This window comes from Styela clava, chromosome 11 (genome assembly GCF_964204865.1).
Source record: "Styela clava chromosome 11, kaStyClav1.hap1.2, whole genome shotgun sequence".
Lineage (NCBI taxonomy): Eukaryota > Metazoa > Chordata > Ascidiacea > Stolidobranchia > Styelidae > Styela > Styela clava.
This window is the reverse complement of record NC_135260.1, coordinates 16,669,154-16,689,441: the sequence shown is the minus strand read 5'-3', so window position 1 is coordinate 16,689,441 and position 20,288 is coordinate 16,669,154. Positions and strand designations below refer to the sequence as shown.

At 33.9% G+C, this 20,288-nt stretch overlaps 1 protein-coding gene across 2 annotated transcripts; it reads left to right on the top strand.

The window, feature by feature from the left end:
- LOC120347606 (uncharacterized) lies at positions 1 to 10,057 on the top strand. Of its 2 annotated transcripts, none has more exons than XM_078118094.1 (21): positions 1 to 139; positions 316 to 554; positions 719 to 937; positions 1,266 to 1,401; positions 1,523 to 1,614; positions 2,150 to 2,315; positions 3,036 to 3,181; positions 3,923 to 3,969; positions 4,138 to 4,237; positions 4,850 to 5,002; positions 5,184 to 5,314; positions 5,654 to 5,745; positions 6,106 to 6,251; positions 6,513 to 6,568; positions 7,399 to 7,504; positions 8,121 to 8,276; positions 8,593 to 8,720; positions 8,807 to 8,898; positions 8,994 to 9,162; positions 9,606 to 9,691; positions 9,812 to 10,057. In XM_078118094.1, the coding sequence occupies exons 1-21, from the start codon at positions 73 to 75 to the stop codon at positions 9,913 to 9,915; spliced, it is 2,631 nt and encodes an 876-aa protein (XP_077974220.1). In that variant the 5' UTR covers positions 1 to 72; the 3' UTR covers positions 9,916 to 10,057. The 2 variants fall into 2 exon arrangements, with proteins under 2 accessions (XP_077974220.1, XP_077974219.1); XM_078118093.1 differs by having other exon boundaries at positions 8,590 to 8,720.
- Positions 10,058 to 20,288: the final 10,231 nt, after the last annotated feature.

Below are 20,288 nucleotides of genomic sequence, written 5' to 3'. Positions count from 1 at the left end.
AGACAGTAGTCTTATCTGGAATGTAAAATAAAAGAGTTTTGACAGTTATCCGAAGAAAAAAGAACCCGGATAATGTGGCAACAATCCAACGAACCCGAAAATTTTTATGAAGGCGAAGTTCGATACGAAAACAACCAAGGTGAATTAAGTTTTTTTAATATTGTCTTCGGTAGAATATCTCAATTTGTAATTAATATACTAAGAAAAAAATTTCACCGTACCTGTTAAGTCACTGGCACCGTACAAACAAGTTTTTATCTTATAAGTCCTATTTATTAAATCATATATGTTGTATACATTGTTATCGGGTCGAAGTCACCATTGGAAATGTGCCAAGACCACCAATCAGAGGCCCTTCACTGCCGAAAAATGAAAGAGAAGGCGGCTGCAGCAACAACCAAAACCGTCAGAATAAACCGTCGTCTTCGAATCGAGACGAACAACGTAAAACAAAAGTTTTGAAGATGGGCATCATTGTTTGCGTCGTCTTATCTGTCGTTATGATCCTGCTGTTGGTTGGGCTGTTCGTACAAAATGGCCAACATCACGAGAAGGTAGCCTACTTTTTGTATATATTAACCGCTTGAAACATGTGAGATGGTTTTCCGGCTTGACCGAGAACGCTCTCTGCCCATGCCAGTTGGTCTTCCGCTAATGCCATATGAACAATCTGTACATATTTTAAACGATTCAGATTGATTTGATCTATAATTTTCAGACTACAACAAACGGAGGTGGTGATTCAGACCAAAACAGTAGAACAAATACAACTATATCCAATGGCTTCATTTTCTCTTTTTTGGAGGAAGGCATGAATCAACTTGTAGTCGACAGAAAAAGCGGTCCCATGAAATCTTGCCGCGAATTAAAGATGTTGGGTTTCAAAGCTGACGGGGTTTATTACATACAAACTCAGACTGCATATCCTAAAACTGAGGTGATTTTATATAGTAATGTAAACTAACTAGACACACAATACAAAACATTTGAATAATATATAGATGATGTAATTAAGTTTGTCGCGAAGTATACCAGATTAATCATACTGGTCACATGCACAAGTATGGATGCAAGTGATGTGATATTTGTTTCGAATTACACAATTCATCAGCGCAATAATTCGAAATAAAAATGTAAAGCATGTATTACAAACGAATACTAACCAAATATTTACGTCTACAAACTGTGCTTGAAATAAAGTACTTTTGAATATTCCAAGATATCCTTAGTTTTAATTCTATGTAGAAAATAAAACATAATTTAAGGTTTACTGTGACGTGACTTCTAATGGCGGTGGATGGACTTTAGTAGCAAGTGTGCATGAATCGAATATTTCAGTGAAATGTGGAGTAGATGATATGTGGTCCAAATACGACATGATGATTGAACTGTCATATCCAGGTAAGAATACAAACACTTCACAGCTTCAAGTATTTGTTTAATTTATTTGAATGACGTTCAACCTACTTCCTCAAAATTCAAAAGAGAACAAATATAATAAACACTATTTCATTTGAAACAGACAAGACCAACTGGGAGGCTGAAAACACGTTTGGAAATCTTTTCAAATGTACATCAAATGACTATAAAAATGATGCATATCACAATATGAAGGTATGTTCATAAGATCCTGTTATTGCATACATATGGTTTCAGTATCACTCCCAACAAACCATTAGACCAGGGTAGGCCAACCTTTTTAGCCGACGGGCCATATTTAGTTTACTAATAATTGCGCGGGCCACTTAACATGGTAATTATGTTTTAGTTTTGCTACACTGACCATAAGTTAATGAAAAAACAAACAAAACCCTCGCACCGAACTTTCTCAATAATAAGAACAATAAAAAAACAGTAAAGTCAACAAAGTTTTTTCTACACGTAGACATTTTAGTGTGAAGTTTGGCACTGTTTTTGGCTAACAAGTTTGTCAATATTCGCTGAAAAGGACGATGTAGCAATGCGAAGCGAATTTTCCATATGACTGTCAGAAGTTAGTGACCACACAGGGAATTTACATGGTTCATCTGTGAAAAAACTTGCTTGTACGAGTACGAGCACATGTGGCCCGCGGGCCACGGGTTGGACGACCCTGCATTAGACGAACTGGGCTAATGATACACAGTAAAAATAATATTTCATAATTCAGGCTGAGAATATCATGATTTGGCACGTTCCCTCTGAAATATCGTTGTCTGCGATGAAGCAGAAATCCTACCTCCGTTACAGAACAACCAATCAGTTTATGCAAAATTACGGTGGAAATTTGAAGACCCTGTTTGAACAGCATTTCCCGTTGAAGTCCAACAAATTAGGTTGAAATCTTACTTTTTATAGTTTGTTTTCTTATTACGCAGTCATGTCTGTTCATGCAGCCTATTTTTGCTCACCTAATCGTTTTTATACCATCATAATAGTTTTGCACAGTTTCTGTGTCTGTCTTTCCCCAGGAGTAAATAATTTCGTAGCCTGATTTGAATATATTTGTATGGCGGCGGCATGTGACGTCATAATGGCGCACTGCGACTCACGCAGAAATGTGTCTATGCTATGGCTTGGGGACATACGCAATTTTGCACCTTAAACATATCCATCAGTCTTGAAAACCAAACATTCGAAGAACGATGTAATTTACAGTATCTACGATAATAATGATAATGAATATTTTTTATGTTTGAACTATATGTTTTATTAATATGACGTGCTCTGCACACCCACCGAAAATAAGACATCCCATAAGTATTAAATACCAAGAATAAAATGGCAATGCAAAATTTCAATAAAAGCCAACCAAGATTATTGGGCTCAGATAGTGGATATAACAAGTGTAACTTTCCTGCGCTAAGCTAAAATCTATCATAATAGTCACACAGATCTCCCTTCATGCGTTTTGAAATCCCTGGGATGAAATCTGTGTCAACAGACAGGTGCGCAGCATTACACGAATAACTATTGTATATATAAATAAAACTTGAACCCTACAAAAAATGACTTACGCAATTTGGTTGATCGATTCGAAGTTTCAATATTCCCAGACGCTTCAACTGAAGATATTCTTGACGCTTTGGCGAAAAATGCCGACAATATAAGAAGAAAAATACCAGATTGGTACGACTACACATATGGGGAAAATCCTTCTCAAATAAATGATAAAAAAATGTACACGGTATATGGAAATCAGGTAAGAATAATGCCAATTTATATATTACTCGGCATCTTCACCCACAGACGTGCGATAATGGTTGATAACTCTACCAGTTTCTTAGTGGTCCCAAACCGGCGCCGACTACTGTATATAGTTAATCGTATGGATGAATATAATGAATGATATTATTGAAAGTGTTTTTTTAATTACACTTCAGTACTGTACTAACGAAACCTATAGCTTTGTTAAAAACGAAACCTATAACTTTGTTAACGTATATAAAAATGAACAAAAAAAAAATATTAGAATTTGTTTATGGTTCAACTTCTGCATGATTATACCGCAAAGTTTCACGAAATCTAGGACGTTTTGCACAAACGTTATTTTCTTTCCAGAATATGTTCCAATTCTCCTCCTAGGCATTGGAGACAGACTTGCATCCGTTTCCGAAAATCGACAAATCCCTTGCACACACTCCTCTAGGAGAATTTTTCTGATTTTGTGGTAATTCCAGTTTTGAGTTCAACCTTCTGATAGACATTATCGTTCAAATACTCCCACGATTGAATATCTGAGGTGTTTAAGTCCAATGAATGAGGTGCCCAATTGACGTCACACTTCTTGCTTATCAACTTTTCCTGAAATCGCTTTCTCAGTCAGTAAACGACGTGATTTGATACGTGAGATGCACCGCTTCAATCTCGATTGATACATTAGTTACACAAAAGGCCACATAACGATCTTCCTTACTAAATATTGCTCGAAATTTCTTTACAGGTATACGTCACTGGCTGTGGATCTATTACTTACGGGCAGAGCAAAAAGTAAGACTATGAGTCTTTGGCTTCTTGATGAATATCCTTGTTCTAAGGATATTCTCTATACACTAAGAGTAAATCATAGTATTATACAAAAATATATATATATGACTCAATGTCCAAACATCGCTTTCAAAATGAGTCAATATTAGTTATTCCATAATTAACTTGCAGATACCAGGACTCTTTTTGTGCCTCCAGAATGATAAAGCCTTTCATGTTTGTATATGTTATTTCAAACGAGAGGCGGATACAAAGAAGCTTTTACACTCAGGTGAGTACATTCGACAATGCATTCGTATTTTGATTCTAATACATGCAGTTCGTGAAGTTCCGGTCAACTTTACCTCTTCAATACAAATGCCTAAAAATAATACGTCTTGTTCTCCAGCTTTTTAACAAAATTTTCCATGCTGGACATTTATTTTTTGGATGCATCTGATTTATAGAATTCTTTTTTTTAACTGCGTCGTTTTAAATTGTTTCATTCCAATTTTGCGACAACCAACAAAACTTGCAAATTCGTTCTCAGTACCTTTTTCATTATCAATTAAAAACCGGTAACTTTATTTTTAGTTGAACGAAACCCGTTATTATGGGTCTGAGATATTATTACTTGGGCGTCATTTCATTTCATTGACAAAATTAGACGATGTAGAATAAGCTATAAATAGCTTAACTCGAAATCACACATATATAGCTGAAACTTAAATTCCCTTGCCAGCATCGATGTCGTTAAGTTATTGAGAAGGATGATGATAGACAACAATAGGCATTAAACGCACCCAAGGCGGAAACCTATGAAGTGACATACACATTAGATCTATTACTAGATTGTTAATTACGACGTTATCTCGTTACAGGATATTAATAACAATTATTTCAGGTGACTTCCTATCGTCCAAACAAAAACGAAGCATTCATTTTCCTCAGCAATAACATTACCAACGGGGATTATAAACTTCAATATCATGCTTTGCAATTTTCTTCGCCGGATGTTCCAACTGCATGCGAATTTCATTTCGTTGTATCGAATATTGTAGGTTGATTTCTGTCAATACGTTTGTCGCATGTCGATGAAAATGCAGTACAGTACTTACAATTGATAACATTAGAACTACATGATGTAAAATGTGTAATGATTTGATATTTATTGTTAATTTACCAGGTGGCAGCCAAACGGGCACCAGATTTTTATTAACATATTTTTACTTTATCAGAATTGGGGATCCGTCGAGCCATCAAAATTTGAACGAACATATCAGAACAACCCATCAACTTATAGATATAACAGATATGGGATAGACGGATATCCTTCAAACGTCGTTTTGGGATACATTCTTTTAGCAAGGTTGTTAGATTTGATTGAACGATTAAGTAATGAGTAGAAATACTTTGAGTCAAATAAACAATGTTGATTCAATTGATGTTCGTGTCCACCGAAAACTCGAGCGGCGGACTATTGATATTTTTTTTCGATATATCCAATTACCATTTCCAATTTCAAAACTCAGTTCTTGAATACACGTATTTAGTTTGTTTTCAACGATACTACTAATTACATATTAAGTCTCATTGATATGTTATGTTAGACAATACTAAATGATTTCCATCAAAGCAAAGCAAATGGTTACCGAGTAAGGTTACTACATTTGAGCTAAAAGTTGAGAAACTTACGTATTTATTGCAGGGATAAAGGCAAAAACATATCCATAGAGCATACGGACAACGTTGCCAATATTATCCTGGAATCAATTATGACAGTGTCGATATTATTCAACGGTATAGTACTTCAGACATACAAGTTCCTTATATTATAGCTTAGAATTTCCGGCATATATACAAAGTAACCATCATCAAATAAGTTGAAAACGTCAACACAAGATTATCTTGTTTGTAAATTGTCTGCGGTATTTAATTTAACGTCATTTTCAAACGTTTGCTAACATTTTTTTTTCATCAGAATGCGCTGAAAATCAACATGATAAACACATTGAATCATCGATATTTCTTGCAAGTTTTATTTCCAAACTGACCTTTAATTTTCACTGATAACCAAATTGTTTCATTGTTATAATTTTAGATGCTGTTACAAGTTATTATTCAGGAATTCTAACAATCAATTAATTTAATCCCTTGCAGGTGACAGGGCAACAAAAATCATTAATGTCCTATACGCAAAGGCATTAAACATTAGAACAGCAATCCCAAGTTGGTATACCTATTCTTACAGACCATACAGTAGTCAGATTTACGATGATAAAATGTACAAAGCGTATGGAAATGGGGTATGTTCCTTTTTATGGTTTAATAATAATTAAAATCGCATCACAACAGATGTCCACCGCTACAGTCAGGTGAAATCGAATGAATTTTGTCTGGTAGACATTTATATTGAAAATTGCTTGCAAAGAAATCGGCAGATTTTGACCTGTTTATAAAAACGACATAAAACTGCTTCGTTGCACAAAATACAACAAGCTTAAACAGAAAAACTCTTAGTCAAAAATTTCATTTTGAATCAAGTACTTACTTTCAATTTATTCTAGGTAACCATTGGAAGTTCACTTCGAGGTTTTGGTTTGAATTATGGGCGAACTGTGAGGTAAGAAGTTTTTACAATTTTCTACAAATTGATTCATAACGTATATCTATGGTTGGGTTTTTGCTACATGCAAATTAACGGTTCCATTACATTTGAACCCACGTACATTTGAACCCATGACAATTGCACCTGTATGCTATTGCACCTATGGAATTTTTTTTGTTTTTCGGATAGTTGAACTCATACTAACCCTAACCCATGGGTTTTAGCACCCGTATATAGATTGAACCCGTGGATATACACATGGATTCAAATGTACGTGGGTTCAAATGTACGGTCACCAAATTAACTTGACTTGCTTTGTGTATTACATTTTTAGCACATCAATTAGCGATAGTCGCGTGAAACTGAACTCCTTTTGGTTCGGACAGAGTAACTTAAGGAAATGTCATTTGGTCTAGAGTGGTAGCCAAAACAAGGTTACTCACTTGATTTGTACAATTCCAAGAGCAACGTTAACACCAAATTATCAATAAAACACTGTCTGTATAATGTGCATAACTTTTAAACATTGCGTTCTTTCAAATAAAAATGTTGAGTGTGTGGGGTGTACCAGTTTTGAGTGAAGACAGAAGGATGTATTTCAAAAACGGTTGACGAGCACTGCATTAGAAGCGACGCTCTATGGTTACACGTTTGTGTTGTTTGATAAGGCGACACGTCTTCTATAAACACAAACACTCTGCGTTATCTTGTATATATCAATTATATACAGTAACTGAAAAAGACATTTCCTATTTTCAAATCTCAAATAACCTTCGAATGAATATAATACGCAAAAAGACAACAGATATATATATATATATATATGTAATTTGTTATTTATGCAGAACGGATGGGGATAGATCATTGATAAAAACCAAAGCTTCTGAACCGTTTATCATATTCCATGCCATCTCAAATGAAGACAGAGTAATAAAATATTACAGCACACAAGTAAGTTTTTCCTCCTCTTTCAATCAAGAAGTTATTGAAGGTGTTATGTTTACCGCAAGTTGAAAATCAGAATGATTTTATTTTAATATATATATATCTTGTGTCAATCACTAACGCCTTCGCATTCGTACATAAAAATTGCCACGCATTTTTGTTATATCATTTTCGGATAATTAGAAGCAAAGAGAGTCAATTAGAGATGCTAATCCATCGTGTAACATTTTGAAGCCAATGGATTTGAGGGTTTCAATGACAATGGAATACAAAGAATTTTCGTAACGTCCACAACTTTTCTTCGCTGTAATGCTTTATTGATATCACATCTTTTGAAAACGATTTTATTCGCCGATGAGTCTCCACGAGCTGTACAAAATTTTGAAATATTTCAAGAAAATTTACAGCTGCTCTCTATCAAGGTGTAACAGAATCTAGAACTAATTTACTAAATATTTTAAAGTAAGCCTATTGTACTGGGGTAAATTTCATCTTTCAAACACTAAAATTTGATGAGTATTGTTTTAATAAACTGAAAAGAGATTTAATGGAAGAATCATTTTTTTTCAATAATTATACGTATTTAGGACCACAGCATCAACAACAATACAATATTTTACAGATTAATTCACAGCGGAAAAACAATGCAGATCTCGTCAGTCAATTGCAGAATAACGTTACAAGAGGAAATTACAAACTACAGTATAATTTGATACAGTTCTCTTACGAAAATCAACCAACTCCGGCCGAATTTCATTTCACCGTATCGAACGTTGCCGTAAGTGAAGCACCTCTCTATAATTATAAACATCAAAAAAAATTAATTTTTGTTCTCCACAATATATCATTATTTTTATTTATGACCCTGCATCCGCAAATTTGTATGTCATAGATAGACATGGAATATATATCATGCTTTTATAATCGTATATAAAATCCGTATCCACTTTTCTCCCAAATTATAACTGACACCAAATTTCATTTGCCATGCACGAGCGCCAAAATGTATTTAATTCACATTTTTTCTCCTCAAAAAATGTTCATGTAAAATACAAATCATGACTTTTATACTCCAAGTTTACTTTGTTTAGAAGTGGCGTTCGGTCGAACCATCCTTGTTCAAACGCACGTACTATTACATCAATAGTGCATACAGATACAACAGGTTCCAAATCGATGGTAGCCCTTCCAACATCATTATGGGGTATTTGCTTCTGAGCAGGTAAAGGTTTTAGTGATGTTGGTATATATGAAATGAATATTGTAGTCCTAAATAGTTGACACGTTCGTGCTTGTTTTCTACTATAGACAAAATGGAAGTAATGTGACAACAAGTCAATCGGACGCTGTTGCAAGCATCGTATTGGACGCAATTATTTCCTTGGATGATCTGTTCAATGGTAATATTTATTGTTTCAATGCAACGCTTATGAGTGAGCGGTTATTTGATTATTTTATGTTAATGTTCTAATATTATATATATTATGCCTTTTAGAGTATCCTGAAGATTCCCTTCTGGTACCAATTAGTATTGACAAAGGCAGTAATGATCAAATCATGACCATGATACCCCCGGTTTACAGAGATCATATCGAACCCGGATATCTTCAGTTTCGGGCCTACAATTCAACCGGATATCCGAATGCTTTCTGTCCAGGTGTAAAGTAGGTGTTACCTCTTCATACCTTCGTCAATCGTAATTGTTTCACCAGCAAAAGATAATTTCTCTTTACTTCGCAATAAATCTTGCTGAAGCATGAAAACAAAAACATAAACCGAAACGACGAAAGTTCAAAATATCAGATATATATTGAAAAATAGAAATTGGTGAACATTTTTTTTAATCTTATCTTTTTTGAAAAAAAAAAAAAATTCAAGACTTCTGCACCTTTATATAGGCGGTCATACCTTGTTTTATGTTGTATTCGATAGAATGATACTGATAGTAGATAGTTTTGCACGAAATTTGAAATCCACTACATTTCATGTTTTCATCCCAAGTCTGTCAAACTGATAAGCGGAATATCCAACTTTATAGATGTTAGAAGTGGCCTTTAGCTGCACAACTAAAGCTCTCTTAATTATAAGACAGCAAATTATGTTTCAGAGTTAAATCGATATCACCTGAGTATTTTTGCATCGGGGGTTTATCGAACGACGCAACAAAATATGGAACATGTGGTGACTTTGCAGGTATCATATTAATGAGACTGAAGTGAATATTGTTAGCATACGCTAGCCGCTATTTATCAATATATCTCACAATGGGAGACGACAGCTCGGATATCAAGTTCCCCCTTTATTCATTTTTAGGATGGGGAGGAAAGTTAGATGACGTCATCGCCCAGTCGTCTGCAAACGGATCTGCTCATTCACAGAAGGATATTTCGTCTTCCATTCTTATATTCTATCGTTAGCATGTCTCTAAAATTTACAGTTTTTATGCCCATGTATTAATTATCAATCCGCCGTTTCGTGTTGTAATGTTGTTATATTTATGCTTCTTTTGTATGTCCAATTTTCATGTCATAACACAAAAAAAATACAGAATATATATATCTCTTAGCACCGTTAGCAGTTGATATGGAAATTACTTTTTCATACATACGGTGAGTTCAGTCCTCTTTTCTTTATATAATACATACTTTACATACGGGGCAGGGTTAGAGCAGGTGCATTTGAACCTGCAGCCTCAGACCCACCATCAAAAATAGGCCCACCGATACCAACGTACCATGAGACAATACAGTCACTTTGGTATTATCAGACTTCAGTCTTAATATGCAGCGAACGGATTTATGATGTTAATGAGAAAGTTTTAAATTGTTATTTTATTCAAGGTATTTTGTCGCATATTAGAATGACCATAAAATCAAAGCGCTTCAGGACAGCAGAATAACTTTGAATGTAATAACAAATTTACTGGATGGTCTGAATGAATGTATGGATATATTGAGATCCCGGTTTCGAAAACAGAAGAAAGGGTTTAAAATTGGTTTCCATCATTACGCTTGAGAAATTTCTAGATTTTTTTTTATATTTCTAACGGAGGTGGCACAATGTACAACTCCAAAAGTAAAATAAGTAGGGTTGGGAATTTCAGTGAAAACACTTTAACCGTTAATCAGGTAAAATTAACCGGTTAACCGCAGCGTGACGTAATAATTTATAATTTCAGCTTGTTACGTCACAATGGGTAAAAAGCAATTTCGCGTGATCTTATCCCGGTATCGCTCAAAAATATTCACAAATCGGGATAGTACATGATTGCTCTGCTGCAAGAGATATGCAGCGTTGTTCGGACTTGTGGAAGTATTTTAGAAAACCCGATTCCGTTATCAAACGTCATTTCAAGTGACAAATTTTTAGTGTTCGATGTACAAATTCTACTTCGAGATATCATAAAGAAAAACGGCATCATCTGCGCACTTGTTGGACGACATTGAATATACGATTTTGCAATAAAATTGTGAACAATATATTTCGACCGAAAACTGATTCTGAATTTATCATTGTATATTTTCGTAATCAGCAATCTTGGTACTTCAATTATTTTTGACATTTATTGAGATTTTACCCAAACAGCTAGTGATATTCATTTGAATTAAACGCCACAGGAGATAGATTTGCGATGACGTAATCATTTTTGAAGAAATTGTACAGTATTAAAATGATTTGTACCTGACATGTCAGTTAACGGTTAAAATAAATCCTAACCGGTAACCATCTAAAATCGGTTACCCGGTTACCCATTCCCAGACCTAAAAATAAGTATTTAAATAATGTAACATTGTCATACAAATGACCTGGACGACTCTACGCAGAATAAATAAATTGTCGTTATCTATGCCCCTAAATTTACAACTTGTTTTTTTTACAGCTGTTTTCCGATTTTGCTATTAGACACAAACTCGTACGTCCTTTTCAACATTGTGAGCGATTCGCTGATAACCTAACGTTTTTTGGCTTACTATCAATTCTTCCTCCAAGAAACCGACCAAGATAAATCAATAAATTGTTAAAGAAAGCCAATACTGGAGATAACAATATACCAGAAAATAAATAGAACTGCTCATGCCTAGAAATTCATGGACTTGAAACAATTTCGCTATATTCATGAAAATTATTCACTCCTAATGGCAAAACAATATCTTCACGTAGTTTTTTTTTAATATTTTTCTCAAAACCGATGAAAATTAATTAGCACTATTTTATTGGCGATGTAGGAATGTAGTGGCACGAGATTTGAAAACGTGCGTTTAGAATAGTTTTCGAGTTTATATCTTAATTTTGCAAAGTAATGATTACGAGAATTAAAAGGGAAAGGGCAGAAACCAGTGCAAAACTATTACGATAGCATATATACGTTTAGATGAGGATAAATATGAGGCACGATATATGGCCCCTAATTACTTAGACTTTAACGGGAAATGCTGTTCAAGAATGTCTTCAAATTTCCACCGCAATTTTTCATAAATTGATTGGTTCTTCTATATAACGCAGGTAGGATTTTTGCTTCATTGCATTCAACGATATTTCAAAAGGAACGTGCTAAATCATGATATTTTTAGCCTGAAATATTAAATAATATTTTTATTTTGTATCATTAGTCATGTTGATATTAACAAATTTGGTTTATTGATTTCCTGATTGTTCGTCCAAAAGTTTATCGGGTGTGATATTGAGAGCATACGTATGCAATTACAGGATCTTATAAACATATCTGTATATTGTGATAAGCATCATTTCTATAGTCATTTGATGTACATTTGAAAAGATTTTTAAAGGTGTTCTCAGCTTCCCAGCAAGTCTTGTCTGTTCTAAATGAAATAGTGTTTATTATATTTTTACTGGTTGCGAAAGCGATTCCAGGGAAGGTTAATAATCAGGACATGTGACGTTGAGTTGGCACCACATTCATTGAACTTGAACACCTCAGATGATTATCCGTGGGAGTGTTCGAACGATTAACAAAAGCTAATGATTTTTTTTTTATTATTATTGCAGAAGCTATTAACAAAGTTATAGGTTTCGTTTTGTTGGGGTCACCCTGTATCATAGTTGGTGGGTCAAGTACATTACTAAAGTTTTATCATGTGAAGAAACGCTTTTTCTCTTTCAATTTGTGAAGACGTAGGCAGAAAATCATTCTGATAAATGAAACAAATACTTGAAGCTGTGAAAAGTTTGTATTCTCACCTGGATATGACAGTTCATTTATCGGGTCGTATTTATACCACATACACACATTTTACTGAAATATTCAATTCATGCACACTTCCTACTAAAGTCCATCCACTGCCATCTGAAGTCATGTCACAGCAAACCTTAAATTATTTTTTATTTTTGTGATAGAAATAAAAGGATATCATAATATATATATTATAGTATAAAATTCTAAACAATCCGTAAATTATTTAAACAGTCCAGATTGATTTGATCTGTATGGTGGCCCATCGTTGTCACGTGTAAAATTTAAAAAAAAATGAAAAAAAAAAAATGAAAAAGCGAAAATAAAAAATAGTTGTGAAAAAACATAAAAATAATTGAAAAAAAAGAAATAAAAAAAAAATTGAAATTAAAAAAAAATTGAAAAATAAAACAAAAAAAAAAATTTAATAAAAAAATTAAAATTAAAAAAAAATTATGAAAAAAAAAAAAAAAAAAATTGGATAAAAAGAAAATAAAAAGGTTGACAACGATGGTCCGCCTCGTGGCCCATCGTTGTCACGCGTTTTTATTTAATTTGATGCTGCTTGGGACCAACGTTGTCAGGCATAATCCTACACGCACAAATGTGTTTCCTGGGTTTCTAACTCACTACTGATTTTCATGAGCAATATCCAATAAATTCAACATGAAAATGTTCTATAAATTCTCCATGCTACAAGTTCAACCACAAGTATGGTGGCCCATCGTTGTCACGTGTAAAATTTAAGAAAAATATGAAAAAAAAAAAATGAAAAAGCGAAAATAAAAAATAGTTGTGAAAAAACATAAAAATAATTGAAAAAAAAAATAAAAAATAAATTGAAATTAAAAAAAAAATTGAAAAATAAAACAAAAAAAAAAATTTAATAAAAAAATTAAAATTAAAAAAAAATTATAAAAAAAAAAAAAAAAAATTGGATAAAAAGAAAATAAAAAGGTTGACAACGATGGTCCGCCTCGTGGCCCATCGTTGTCACGCGTTTTTATTTAATTTGATGCTGCTTGGGACCAACGTTGTCAGGCTTAATCCTACACGCACAAATGTGTTTCCTGGGTTTCTAACTCACTACTGATTTTCATGAGCAATATCCAATAAATTCAACATGAAAATGTTCTATAAATTCTCCATGCTACAAGTTCAACCACAAGCAATATATTTATAATAATGATAAGAGAATATAGAATTGGATACGAAAATTTGTTTTTACGTGTAGAAGATAATTTAATTGGAAAATGCTGCTTAACTGCTCAGACACTCGTGCGATGCCGGTACGGTACCGTCTGACCGTACCGGTACCCATGCAATCACTCGTGAAAGAATGGGAGATACGGATAGTCTTGTAGAATATAGTCTACTGAAACACTCTCTGCGCCTGCCCCATACCGTACAGCCGTAACGTACCGATCCAGACAAATGATAAATCGCCCGTGCTCAACCATTTATTTCAATCCATACCTCGACTCACTATATTCTACTAGGATCGAGGTATGGATTGAAATAAATGGTTGAGCACGGGCGATTTATCATTTGTCTGGATCGGTACGTTACGGCTGTACGGTATGGGGCAGGCGCAGAGAGTGTTTCAGTAGTCTATATTCTACGAGACTATCCGTATCTCCCATTCTTTCATGAGTGATTGTATGGCTACCGGTACAGTCAGACGCAAAGCGACTATAACCGACTACCGGTATTTGGTAAGACGGTACCGGCATCGCGAGTGTCCAGACAACTGAGTAGTTAAGCAGCATTCTCCAATTAAATTACCTTATACACGTAAAAACAAATTTTCCGAATTTTCGTATTCAATTCTATATTCTCTTATCATTATTATAAATATATTACTTCTTGTTGAACTTGTAGCATGGAGAATTTATAGAACATTTTCATATTGAATATTGCTCAAGAAAATCAGTAGTGAGTTTGAAACCCAGGGAACACATTTGTGCGCGTAGGATTATGCCTGACAACGTTGGTCCCAAGCAGAAGCAAATTTTCTAAAAATAAAAACGCGTGACAACGATGGGCCACGAGGCGGACCATCGTTGTCAACCTTTTTATTTTCTTTTTATTCAATTTTTTTTTTTTTTTAATTTTTTTTTTTTGTTTTTTATTTCATTTTTATTTATTTATTTTTTTTTAATTTTAATTTTTTTTTTAATTATTTTTATGTTTTTTTACAACAATTTTTTTATTTTCGGTTTTTTATTTTATTTTTTATTTTTATTTTCAATTTTACGCGTGACAACGATGGGCCACCATAGATCTGCATTATTTAGACCATAGGTTCTCAAAGTGCTCCGTACGGAGCCCCAGGGCTCCGCGAGAGAAACCCAGGGGCTCCGCGAGCTATTCGATTACTCTTCAAAATACTGACTCAAAAGAGGCGGAATTAAATAATGACATTACTTATAAGCAGTGTCGCAGCCAGGATTCTTAAGAGGGAGGTGGTCTAAAATTGGAATCGGAAATTTCCGCGCAACATTCTTCGCGATTAAAAAAACGGATAACGAGATTTCTGTTGCGTAAAATATTCAATCCATGACCGATGGAGCATTTAACGTGTCTCGTCGTTATAATGTCGTTACTCACGTTTGATTCGAGATTACTATTATGATTACTAAAATGAAAGAATACTATTCTAAAATAACATAAAATATGTCATAAACTGCCAACTATAAATAAATTGGGGTCGTATTTTTGCGATCTTGGGATTTGTCAAACTTGATTGTTCTTTCGCACTTGAGATTATTTTTAAGCAAGATATCGCCGTTTAAAAAATCACAATGTCTGGGCAAAATACGAACAATTGAAAATTATTTTATTGCATTCAGCTCCGTCGGTAGTTTCAGAATGAAAAAAGGTACACCGCGGATCGCGCTCACAATTGATTGCGTGCGGCTGCGTCGGTAGTTTCAGAATAGGAAAAAAAAAGGTACATCGCGCGAACAATTGACTGTGTTTCGATTTCGCAGTTACTACGATGAAAAGCTCACATAACACCAACTTTTGTGATTTACAATGTCTATAAAAGCGTTTTCAATCTGAGGTAAGTCTGCTGAAACCTGCTGTGTCTGCTGTGATCTTCCATTTTAAATTTCAGTTGTAATATTTTAGAATGCCATTTTTCAATCAAGAAATTTGAGTTGTGGATTTACCTCTTTATTGATTATTATTTTTAGCATTTCGTCGCCGATGACTATAATATGGTAACATGTTTTTCACATTGAACTCATAATTCCCCATAAGAACAAAAAAGCAATTTTACGTCGTCATTGTGTAACAATACATGTATATGCCGAGGGAAATATTTGATTTAGGGAGAATAAACACCGGCGTAAAGATGTTTAAAACACGCCATGCTGACGAAAAAAATCGGCGATTGTAACAAAATGAAATCGCGAACGTTATTAACGGCCTTTTATGTCTTCCAAAAATGTCAAAAGAGAAAAGATTCGACCCCTAATTTATTAATATGTTCGTCAAGTGTCAAATTTACAGCTTTAGTATGAAATTTAGATTTATTTATGACTTGTGTTAACCCTATTAAAAAAGGTTCAGCATTTAAAATAAGTAAAGTACATTCAACTTGCTCAGGAATATCAATCTGAAAGTAACAATTTTAACATTTATTTTGGGGCTCCGCGAATAATATTCAACCTTTCAAGGGCTCCGCAACATCAAAAGTTTGAGAACCCCTGATTTAGACTACAACAAACGAAGTATTCAATGGTTTCAATGCGTGAATGCGTGAATCGACTTGTAGTTGACGGAATAAGCAGTCCCGTGAAATCTTGCGAATTTAAATTGTTGGATTTTAAAGCGGACGGCGTTTATTACATACAAACTCAGACAGCTTATCCTAAAATTGAGATGATTATATGTAATATTGTAAACTAACCTGATACACAATACAAAACACTTAAATAATATATAGGTGATGTAATTAAGTAGATGAGGATATGATTGAGTGATATGAATAATGCTTTGTTTTGTCGAATGGTTTAGGCGAGATTAATCATACTGGTCACGTGCACAAGTATGGACGCAAACGATGGGATATTTGTTTCGAATTTATACGGATACAATTCATCAACGCAATAACTTGAAATAAAAATGTAAAGCTTGTATTTCAAACGAATACTAATACCAAACTGTGCTTGAAATAAAGTACTTTTGAATATACTATGGTATCCTTCGAATACTATCGATAAAATAAACATAACTTAAGGGTTACTGTGGCATGACTTCTAAAGGCGGTATATATATATATATATATTAGATTGAATTTGCGTTTAAAATACACAAAAAATTACCTTTATATCATGTTGACCAATTTGTACGAACAGACCAACCAACAGTTGGATTATGACGACAGATAAGACGAGAGAAAAAATGAGGCTCATTTTCAAAATTAGTATGAAAACTTGTTAGTACGGGTTCAGTGACATAACATGTAGGATATTTTTTTTAATTATAAGTATATTAAATATAAATTGAGATATTTTACCGACGACAATATAAAAAATTAATTCACTTTGGTTGTTTTTGAATCGAACTTCGCCTTCATACATATTTTCGGGTTCGTTAAATTGTTGCCACATTATCTGGGTTCTTTTTTCTTCGGATAATTGTCAAACCGTTTTTGTTTTGCAGTCCAATTATTACTACTCTTTAATAGGAAATATATCATGTTTATTTTAATTTCAGAATTTCAAGATGAATATTAGACATGAGATGGATTCCATCAATAAGGTAAATTACAACAACGGTTATAACTTTAAACCAGATGAAATCACCAAAACGAAGCGAATAGTTAAGTTTGGTTTCGTGGTTTCACATGGTCAACCTACAGTCAATTAGCCTTCCTCTTCCCCCTTGAATAATATCAACCGAAAAACCTATTTGATATTGATATCTACAAGATCTAGCATATCTTTAATATTAGGAAGTCCTAGAAGATAATTTTCATGTTTATTTGATACTTTTCGCATAACACCGAAAAATGTAGGAGAGGAGGTTACACTTATTTAGCCAATATGAGCCAATTTTTACATATTAGATTAAGATTAGCACTTATTGACTAGGTGATCTATAGACAAGTACAACCTGTATATCGTAACGCTGTCAAATCAGACTCAGACAAAAATTAAAAGAACAATCACGATCTTAATCATAATAGCTAAATTTCAGATAAGTATTCCATGCGAGTATAATACATCTCACTGGTTTTCATTTTTGAAAGTTATTTCACAAAAACTAAGTTCTACATAATATGTTATCGAAAGTAGGAAAAAACAAGATTGTTTATATCCCTTTTTTATTTTCCAAATTAGGTTGGGTTTTGAAATCACTGATAAACTTCAAAGTTAATTGCACGGAAGAACCCATATACCTGGCAATCTCAGAGTGAACGTTCTTAGAATCGTGTCTATAAACTCTGATCATTACTATACCGCCTTTTAATATGTCTCAATTTTAGTTTTAGAAGTGCGGTGATCGGGCTGCTCTTTCGATCACCACAACTTCAATTTGTGAGGTAAGTTGCCAGAAACTTACAAGTAAAAACCTAAGAGCTGACTGTTTTCTTCCTTCATATCAATTTGTTGTATAAGTCATAATATTTTAGATGAGTGTTTAAAAAAGCTCTCTGTTGCTAGACCGCTATCCACGATCTTCAATCTTTATACCCAATCAAAAGTCGCCGTGGCAGAATGATTTTCAGCAAAAAGGTCTTTGTCTATGAATTCAACAAAAAGCCACTCAAGAATTTTTAAAGATTTATTTTTTAGTTACACTGTTCTTGTGCTGTAGAAATGGTAATAAATATTGAACCGGAGCACGATAATGTCGCCCCAATTTTTGTTCAGATGATTAAGGCACGTTTATGTCAACTTAGCATATTTAAACTCGAAGATGACGCTTTTACATTTTTTTTACAGTATTTGAAAAATTTGTATTTTGCCCACCCTTGATACATTGAGTGTTTTACATTGAAGTTTTCGGCAATCCTTCAACTTCTGTAACTTGTAACTTATGAAACAAATTTCATTCTTTAATGATCTTGTATTCTGCGGTTTGTTATGACGCATGTGATTTGCAATATTTTCCAACCTATTGTTTTATCAAGGAAGTTATTTTGCATTTTAGTAAACCTACTCAACTAATTTAACATATATATTTACTGATAAAACAGCAGCCCATAAAATTTGAACTTTTTATAAAAAAAATGTTGTTTGATGGTGGTTGGAGTCAAGTTATAATAACTATAAATTTGATTTTTATCGCTTTCGCTGCCAGGCCATATTTGACATTTTTCCGAAGTTTAAGAGACATGTCTTTATACGGCTATATTTTAATTAAGATCGTTAGAACGACAAAATAACCCCAAATATGAAAGTTGTGAAAAAAATTTCCCCAAAAAATTGATACAAAAAATAAAGCGCCGTTTTCCGAAAAAACAATAAAATAATTATGACGGTTGGGTGACCAAGATATTTACCTTTTCTTACAAAAAATCCCATGGTGTTTGCATTTGAATTTTTCGAGAACGAGACGGTAAAGTTAGCAAAGTAGTTATCCACAATTCACACAAACTCCTACGTTACAGAAGAAGTTCGTTCAAAAGCTGCACGAAACGGTAGTAAAAGCGTGAAAAAGCTATTGTGTATTGAAAATTACACACGGTGCATGGGTGGAGTCGAGCGTAAGGACCAGCGGATGAAAACTTATTTGTTCCCTCACAGAGGACTGAGATGGTATTTCCGAATCTTCGATGCCTGGATGAGAATTTGCATGGTAAATGCAAATATTCTGTGGAGTTCGGAAAGATGGAAAAGAATTGAAAGATTCTATCCAGGATATATGCCTTGACTTGTTAAAACTTCGCTCTGAAATAAGTTTGTCAAGCCCGTGCCAAAATGCCAGTAAATGCACCAAAGGCCAACCACTGGCCAACTCTACGAAAAAGATATCATGATTGCGTGCAATGTTCGAAAAGAGGATCTCGACGAACAAGAACCAAATATTTTTGCAGGGGTTGTGATGTTGCTCTTTGGCCCGCATCATGTCCAGAATCAAATCACATGAAAATACATAATCGTTGACAGCACCTTGCCATTGTCTACTGTTCCTTTACCTCAATTCCCTGTTTATTCACCCAAGTTTATTACTCATCGATCTTAAGATCGGTAAGTATGTTGATAGGTATTTGTCTGTATGTCTGTTTGTCTGTCTGTTAGATGAACGCGATATCTCACAAAGGCGAGGTTGAATCTGCTCCAAATTTTGCATTTGCATTCATCGTATCTCGGACCAGGAGCCTATTGGATTTGGATGAAATATGTCGTAAAATTAGCGAGTTATTAATTAATCGAAACCGCAGTTTCGATCGATAAGTCTTCGGTCTCCGACCGATATTCTCGTTTTATTGTTGTACGTTTTATATTTTCTACTGTTTGTGCAATATACAATCGGTCACCGCATCCTTGTTGTGTTTTATATATTTTGGGGTGAGGACCAAAAAATAATAGCCATTTGCCGTTTAACATTATTATTGCGGTGTCACAACTTTTTGTCCAT